Source organism: Chrysochloris asiatica, unplaced genomic scaffold (genome assembly GCF_000296735.1).
Source record: "Chrysochloris asiatica unplaced genomic scaffold, ChrAsi1.0 scaffold00018, whole genome shotgun sequence".
NCBI classification, from domain to species: Eukaryota; Metazoa; Chordata; class Mammalia; order Afrosoricida; family Chrysochloridae; genus Chrysochloris; species Chrysochloris asiatica.
This window is the reverse complement of record NW_006408536.1, coordinates 16830353-16839153: the sequence shown is the minus strand read 5'-3', so window position 1 is coordinate 16839153 and position 8801 is coordinate 16830353. Positions and strand designations below refer to the sequence as shown.

General features: G+C 38.9%; 1 protein-coding gene across 1 annotated transcript in view; it reads left to right on the top strand.

Moving 5' to 3' along the window:
- CDKL5 (cyclin-dependent kinase-like 5) overlaps positions 1 to 8801 on the top strand; it is a 176544-nt gene that overhangs the window by 111220 nt on the left and 56523 nt on the right. The window contains exons 6-7 of the mRNA XM_006835594.1: positions 2160 to 2219; positions 5880 to 5970. Coding sequence (XP_006835657.1) covers positions 2160 to 2219; positions 5880 to 5970 — 151 coding nt within the window. The remainder of the gene's footprint in view (positions 1 to 2159; positions 2220 to 5879; positions 5971 to 8801) is intronic.

The following is an 8801-nucleotide window of genomic DNA, read 5'->3' as shown; positions in this document are numbered from 1 at the left end:
TCTAGTCAGTCACAAAAAGAGAAATACTGCATAGGACCACAACTGTAAAAGACTAAGAAAAAGAAATTATGCTAAAAGGGGGTAGGGGGAAGTCTTTGTTGGTTGTTGGGAAGTTGGTGATGGGTGGGGAGAAGGGGGGAGGGCGGAGCTCAGGGTGGGGATTGGGCATGGGAGAACTTGGGTGCTAGGTAGGGGGCAATATACAGGGAGGGAGAGGGAAGGGGAGAAACGGGGCAGATGGTTGAACAATTGGGCATGTTCAAAAGGGCTAAATGGGACAGAGATAAAGGACGATGTATGCACAGCCTTGGAACGGCAGGGCTCTGAGATACAGGGATTGAGTCATGGATGGAATGGGGCGGGGGGGAAATCATGTTAAGATGCTTGACTGTTTTTGTTTGTTTTAATCTTGGTTTCCCTTGCATTATAATATAGAGTAGACACTAGAGAGGGAGAGAAAGGAATAGTCAGAAACAACACACTAGAAGGCTTGTAAGTCCGTCTTCTGCCTATGACTGATTAGAATACCTAAAATGGGGCTACAGCGTACCCAGTGAACGAGGCTTCTTGCAGAGCCTTTGCAATACATAAAACCATAGGTAGAAACCGGAACCACATCCAGATCTCCAGAGATGAGAAATCTCCACTTGAAAGGATGAGCAGACCATCCTGGAGCGGCTAGAAGAATAGAGGATACCTCTTGAAAGAAAGACCTGCAGGAAAAATGGAGGCATATGGGCTGTTACTATAAGAACAAACAAATCCCTTCCCTAGAAAACATCAAGGCAAGTGGCCAGGTCCTCTCAACATAGACCCCCTTCCAAGACTAAGACTCAACGGAAATGCTCGCTCTGATTGGTGACCACACACATCACCTTTGGGGGGGAAGTGGGGTAAAAGCAGCAATGAAGCGGCAAGCTAAGCCCTACAATGTTCAGTGGACTTCTGTGGACCCAGATGGGGACCTGGTTGGCAAACAGTGTGAAGAGGCCTGGGGACTTTTGGGCCCAGAGTCTGTGACATGGCCACAGAGGACTCGAGAGGAGAGTGGAGCTACTGGCTGACGGGAAGAGAGGACATATGCACAGGAGCGCCCACACTTGCAGATGATACCCACGTGACCTGGACCGGATGACTGGATGATGGGAGCTCAACCAGGAGAGGAAAGAAGAGGAGGGGGGGAAAAGAGTGAGCTGATACAGTCTGATGAACTGGACCTATACCTATGGAGCCTATGGAGCAGCGACTCAAAAGAGGGAACAAATCCTCACAGCAAGAAACATTCACACCCACACTCCCCCCCACACAGAGTGGACGGAGAAGGGCAGCTTGGACATTGGATACTCAAATGGGGAGGGGGGGACTACAAAGGCAAGAAGTAACTGGTTTACAAGCTTTCAAGAGGGATCCAGGTGCTAGGGAACATGAAGGAAGGCAGAATCTCCAGTAGGTACTATTCAATCTGTCTGGGCAGAGCTGATGAAAGGAGATACAGATGGGTAACTCGTGATACTGTAGTGAATAATGCTTATCAGGACGGATTATGAGGGTTGGAAATGCAAAGGTGGAAGTTTTGTAACAAGGAAAGGAGTGATTAATTCTCCAGGATAGGAGCGGAGGCCTCTGGGACCATCAACGGAGAAGAGCAGAGAGCGGGACCCTACCGAGAGAAACAGAGATGCTTGAGATAGAGACAGAGATGATGATGTGGCGTGGTGAAGCGACTGGGGACTTTGGACCCAGAGAGGGAAAGGGACTGTGGGCCTAAAACTGGGGGGAGAAGGGGCAGTGTAGGGGGCGGGTTTCTGGGATATACCCTTTGGGTGGTTTTTGATGCATGGAGGGAATTGGAACCATGGCAATGAGATGTTATACGATGGAATGAAGGCAAAACTAAAGTTCTCCCATGTAAACGATCATATAATTCACAATAAAATATTTTAAAAAAAGATAATAGTGTGCATGTTTTTAGAAAAGCAATTAATTGAAAAACTTTTAATACTAGCATAAAATGTGCTATAATGCTTTTTGCTGCCACAGGTTTCTATTCAAATTACTTGGGTCTTTTGAAAATAAATGCAGTTACAGTGATGGAACAAGGTCAATCAGCAGAAAATTGAATGTTTTTTAATAACTGTTTTTTAATGTTGATCCTTCAGATATAAAGCCAGAAAATCTCCTGATCAGCCACAATGATGTTCTGAAGCTATGTGACTTTGGTAAGTTAAAAGGAAATTGAACCATGGTCTTTGCAGAAATATTATTAACACATATGTAGCCTTTTCAGCATACTAAAGTATGTTTGTTAATGTTTTGACTCAGCTTGGCACAGGAACATTCTGTTGGGTCATATGTTGAGAAGTTAAGTACTAAGATAGTAGTGCTCCCTCTTTGCAGTTTGCTATCTGCTATTTATTTAGTCCATCATATCCCCAAGCTTGTTACTGTCTGGTTGAGTTCTGACTTCTGGAAACCCTACTATAGAACTGCCTCATAGGGTTTCCAAGGTCGTTAATTTTTATGGAAACAAACTGCTGCAGCTTTCTTCTGTGGAGCACCTGGTGGGTTCAAACTTCCGACCTTTTGGTTAGTAGCTGACTGCTACACTATTGCTCTGCCTGAGCTTCTTAATTCATAATGTAGTATTTGTTTAATGGTAATTGAAAGAAAATACATAAATATGCATATATTTTATGAAGGGAATTCTCTAAGAAATAATCTCTTTGGCTTTCTTAGTTGAGTAGGATAAAAACTATCTTTAGTACTGGCAGACAATCTTCTAGGCTTAATTACAAACCACTAAAAGTATACCTATAAAATACAAAAATATGATGTATTGTGCATCTGCAATATCTGTAAGGTCAAAGGATATTTTTTAGAATACTTCCATTCCCTTTAAATATTCAGTAAATGAGATTAGTAATTCATATGTAATATTTGGGCTCCTGGTTGAATATGTCAGGAAGTTTTTTTAAAAGCTGTATATTCACCTAAACACTAAAACATTGTGCATTAAGCACTATTAGATATTTGTTGCTGTTGCTGAGTGCCATGGAGTTGGTTCCTACTCAAGGCGACCCTATGTAGGATTTCCAAGCCTCATCTTTCTCCTTTGAGGCAGCTGGTGGATTTGAACTGCTGACTATGTGGTTAGCAGCCCAATGTGTAAATTAAAATAGTTGAGAAATGTTTCAAAAGTATAAATTAGGTTGTTTAGGTCATGGGTCTCTTTATAATATAACACTTTTGCCTGATCCATATTCTGAAAAAAGCAACTGGACTTTTTTAATGCTGATTTTTCATATATTCAGATATAATCACAAATACAAGGTGGTTGTTTTTGAGTGCCGTTGAGTTGGTTCCGACTCAGAGCAACCCTGTTATAGGGTTTCTGAGCAACGGTTGGTGAGTTTGAACTGCTGATCTTGCAGTTCAAACAACCTTTCAGTCCAGTGTTTATCCTACAATGCCACACCAGGACTCCAAATACAAGGGAGACACCCAGATATGAATGAAAATGCATCTCCTTATCATGAATAAAAGTTAGATTCGATTCTAGTACTTAGGAGATGGATCACACAAGTGAGAAACTGAAGCATTCTGAAAATTTTCTGTATAGGATGATACATTTTTGTCCAGTGTAGCAATTAAAAGCATGTGTAGTTGTTTTAAAAGCATTTGAATATTATAAACATGCTTACCTGATGAAAACATGTTTTACTTTACTTTTTTTTAATACTTTATGATAAATCATATTGCACAGAAAAATCCTGCTAGACCCTAAACATCTTCAGAAGTGCTTGTTTATGTTTATCCTATAGTGCCGATCAGGATTCCTAAGAAGTGCTTAGGAGAGAAAAAAGGAAATACTGAATATTGTATCTAAAAGATTTTTATCTGGGCATTTTTAGCATTTCCTTAGCATTATGCTTTTCAGGAACAATGTCTCTGACTTCCTGCCCATAACTGTGATTATTACCAAATGCTGAGACTTTATGTACCTCATACACCATTTATTACATGTGCATGTTTCTGTGTGTAGGTAATCTTCTTAAACTCCAAAGTGACTGGAATTTCTAAAGTGAGTTATAAATACAAAATAAATGCATTTCGAATGGTTACTAATAGGAAAAGAGTAGCCCAGTCCAGCATCATTTACTAAAGGAAAGACTATTTTCAATGCTAGGGAGTTCTGCGGACATGGACCAGACATCAGGCATGCACTGTCCTGTGTCCTGTGCCTCTCAGCAAGGCTTGCAGAACTGCTTTCTCTTCCAGAGCATGCAAAACCCTCTCAGAAATGCACATCTTTCTTCAAATTATGCTGTCCAGAGATGTACTGATTAACTGAAGTTAGGAGTTTTTCATTGTGATTTGAGTTTTTGCTGTTTTTTGATTATTTTAAGAAATGCTGTTTTTTTTTTATTTTTCTAGACTGATATGCACCTTAATTTTTACCCCTGATTTTAATGCTCTACTTCTCTATAACTATTTAAAGGTAATTGGTGTTGCTTTTAGTGTATTAAATGAATAATTAACTAATCCTGCTGACTTCTTTTTGTGTATGTGTGTGGCTTTGCAGTGGCCCCAAACCTTTTGAAAGGACAGAGTGAAAAATAGAGGTAAAATCTGTGAGGAAATTAAGATATCCCTTGTTGTGGTGCTGTGGGTTAATGCACTGGACTGCAAAGTCGTGTGAACTGCAAGATCAGTAGTTCAAGCTCACCAGCCACTCCTTGGAAACCCCTATACAGAATTGCTATGGATCGGAACTGACTCGACAGCACTTAACAACAACAACTGTGGTTCTCGGAGTCCTGGTGTGATGTTGTGGGTTAATGCACCAGACTGCAACATCAATTTGAATTACAGAGTTGGTGGTTCAAGGTTACCAGCTGCTCCTCGAAGCCCTATATAGGGTCACTATGGGTCAGAACCGACTCTATGGCACTTAATAAACAACAACAAATATGTTTCTCAAGGCGCCCTGGTGACATCATGGGTTAGGCTGCTAACCACACTGCTGGCAGTTCAAATCCACCAGCTGCTCCATAGGAGAAAGACGAGGCTGTCTGTTCCCACAAGGATTTATAGTCTGTAGTAATCCTGCTCCCACAAGGATTTACAGACAAACCTATATAGTATAGGGTTGTCAGGAGTCACAGTTGACTCAGTGGCAGTGGGTTTGGGTTTTTTGGTTTAATGTGTTTCTCAGTCTTAATTAGGTATTGAAAATCATTTTCTTCTGCTTTGTTTCTGTAATTGCCAACTGTTAATTGTTTACATAATGACTAGAACTGATGGACAACAGTATGTTGCACATAGTAGAATTATGAATTGTGTGTACTGTATGCTAACTTGGAGTCTTGGTATGGTGCTGGAAGATAAGCACGTAACAGCTAACCATGAGGTTGGTGGTTCAAAGCTACTAGCTGCTCTTTGGAAACCCTATACAGGGTCACTATGACTCTACGGCACTTAACAACAGCAATATGCTAGTTTAACTTCAACTTTTAGTTACTGTTGGAACTTCATATTGTTCCTAAGATTTGTATTTATTATAGTTTTTTGTTCCTGTAAGGTTTGTATAATTTTATACAGATTGAAAATTAAACTCTGGATGCCTATAAAAGTGTGAGATAACATAAAAAATGCAACTTTCTGTAGCATAGGGGAGAGAATGGTTTTGTAGTTAATACATTTTATACTTTAATTGTTATATGAACCAATCAACTAACTATTTAAAATGATAACTAGGACACTATTAGTAAAAATCCCATTCAATTTCATTTCATTCTGTCCTATTAGCACTGAAATATTTTGATAATATGGAATTTTTATTTTTCAGAATTTCATCTTTAGGCTTTGTTTTCTTTCAGGTTTTGCTCGGAACCTATCAGAAGGCAATAATGCTAATTACACAGAATATGTGGCCACCAGGTGGTACCGGTCACCAGAACTTTTACTTGGGTGAGTTACCTTCCCAAATAGACATAATGATATTATCCTGCAGCACCATACCAGTTAACAATATTTACTGCTATTTCCTTGAATTCTTGTACTCTGCCCTGTGTCCTGCTACTTACATCCTTCCTTTGCCAACCTCCTTCTTGTTGTATATTGTCTGCCTCCATCACCCATGTTAACACCCTGTGACTCTTTGCTTTCCCTGCCCCCAAATCCCAATAACCATCATAGACTGTTTCATTTAGCAAGAAAATCCGTTCTTAACTTTTTGTAACAGTGATCTCATACTATATTTGTCCTTTTGTGATTGACTAATTTCACTCAGCATAATGTCCTCTAGGTTCATGCATGTTGTGAGGTGTTTTGCAAAATTGTCATTATTTTTCAGCATTGCGTATTATTGGTTTATGTGTATGTATAAAGTTTGTTTCTCCATCCTTTTATTACTGTGAATAGTGCTGCAGTAACCATGAGTGTACATATATCTAGTCAAGTCACAGGTCTTATTTCTTGAGGATCTGTACCAAGTAGAGGGATTGCTAGTATGGTACTTTCTCAAAAAATTACAAATAGTAATACCATTTTCCACAGTGGTTGCACCATTTTACAGTACACCAGCAGTATAGGAGGGTCCCAGTCTCTCCACACCTTCAACAGTATTTGTTATTTTCTGTTTTCTGGTTTGTTTGTTTTTTAACTTTACTATTAATGCTGGAGTAAGATGATATCTCATTGTGCTTTTGATTTGCATTAACAACAACAGTGATGCTGTACAATAAGCACTGGAATGCTAACTGCAAGGTTGGTGGTTTAAGCCCACCACTCGCTCCTTGGGAAAACTTTGCAGGATCAGTAGGAGTTGAAACTGATTTGATAGAACTTCACACCAACAGTGGCTAATGGTTGTGGGCATTTCTTTATATGTTTGTTGGCTGCCTGAATGTCTTCTTTGGTGAAATCTGTTCATGTCCTCTGCCCATTTTTAAATTGGATTATCTGTCTTCTTGTTGAGACATTGAAGTGTTCCATAAATTTTGGAGAGTAGTCCTTTGTCTGATATATTGTTGCCAAGCATTTTCCCCAGTTTGCGGGTTCTTTTTTTTTACTGTTTTAGTGAAATTCTTTAATGCACACAAGTGTCTAATTTTTAGGAGGTCCAGTCATCTATTTTGTCTTCTGTTTGTGTGTTTTCAGTTATGTTTGATAGTGCATTATACCATATATCAAAGCCCGTAAGTTTGTCCCTGTTTTTTCTCTGATGATCTTTATCTTTTAATCCAAGTTGAGTTCATTCTTGTATGTGGTGTGAAATATGGATCTTGTTTTAGTTTTTCTGAAAATGGATTTGCAATTTTTCCAGCACCATTTAATGCATTTTGGCTCTTTGTCATAGATCAACTTGACAGTAGGTGGATAGATTACTTCTGGGTTCTCAATTCTGTTCCATTCATTTATGTATCTTTCATTGTACTATTACCAGGTTGTTTTGACTGCTGTGGCTGTGTAGTAGATTTTGAGATAGGGAAGTAACAGGACTCCTACTTTGTTCTTCTTTTTTAATAATGCTTTGCTTATCCAGGGTCTCTTTCCAGTTAAAGTTAGTGATTAGTTTTTCCATCTTTTTAAAGAATTATGTTGGAATCTGGATTGGGATAGTATTACATCTATAGACTGTTGACATTTTCACAATGTTAAGTCTTCCTATCTATGAGCAGGGTATATTCCACCTTCCTTCATTTCTGCAGGTCTCTTTTGGTTTCTTGTAATAGTATTTTGTAGTTTTGTTTGTGTACATATTTTTATTTCTCTGGTTAGATTTATTGCCAAATATTTCATCTTTTGGGTGGCTATTGTAAATGGTAATGCTTTCCTGATTCCATTTCCAGAACTTCTATTATTAGTGTAAAGGAATCCAGTTGATTTTTTATGTTGATTTTGTACTCTGCCACTTTGCCAAATCCATCAATGAGTTCCAATAATTTTCCTGTGGAGCCTTTGGGATTTTCTAAGTATAGGATCATAACATCTACAAATAGAGAAAGTTTTAGTTCTTCTTTGCCTATTTTGATGCCTTTAGTTTCCCTTTCTTGCCTTATAGCTCTGGCTAAGACTTCTAGCACAGTATTGAATAGGAGTGGTGATAAAGGGCACCCTTGTCTGGTTCCTGTTCACAAGGGAAATGACTTCAGTTTCTCACCATTGAGAGTGATGTTGGCTGTTAGTTTTGTATATTGTCGTTGTTTGTAAGTGCCTTTGAGTTGATTCTGATTCATAGACACCCTGTATAGGTTTTCCAAAAAGTGCTGGTCAATTTGAAATGCTGGCCTTGCAGTTCAAACCAATCTTTCGGTCCAGTGCTTATCCTACAGTGCTATACCAGGACTCCATTACATTGCTTTTGTATTGTTGTTATTAACTACCCTTGAGTCGGTTCTGACTCACAGTGACCCTGTGTAGGATTTACAAGGAACAGCTGGTGGGTTTGAACTGCCAACATTGTGGTCCGCAATCCACTGCTGATCCTACAGTGCCCTTAATTGTGTTGAGGAATTTCTCTTCTATTCCTATTTTGTTGAAAATGAGTGTTGGATTTTGTCAAATGCCTTTTCTGTATCGCTTGATATGATCATATGATTCTTTTCCTTCATTTTATATGGTGGATTTCGTTGATTATTTTTCTCATACTGAACTTTGCATACCTGATATGTTGGATTCTGTTGGCTAGAATTTTGTTGAAATTTTTTGTGTGTATGTTCATGAGGGATATTGAGCTATAATTTTCTTCTTAGTGGTATTTTTGCCTGGTTTTGGTATCATAAAATGAATTCAGGAGT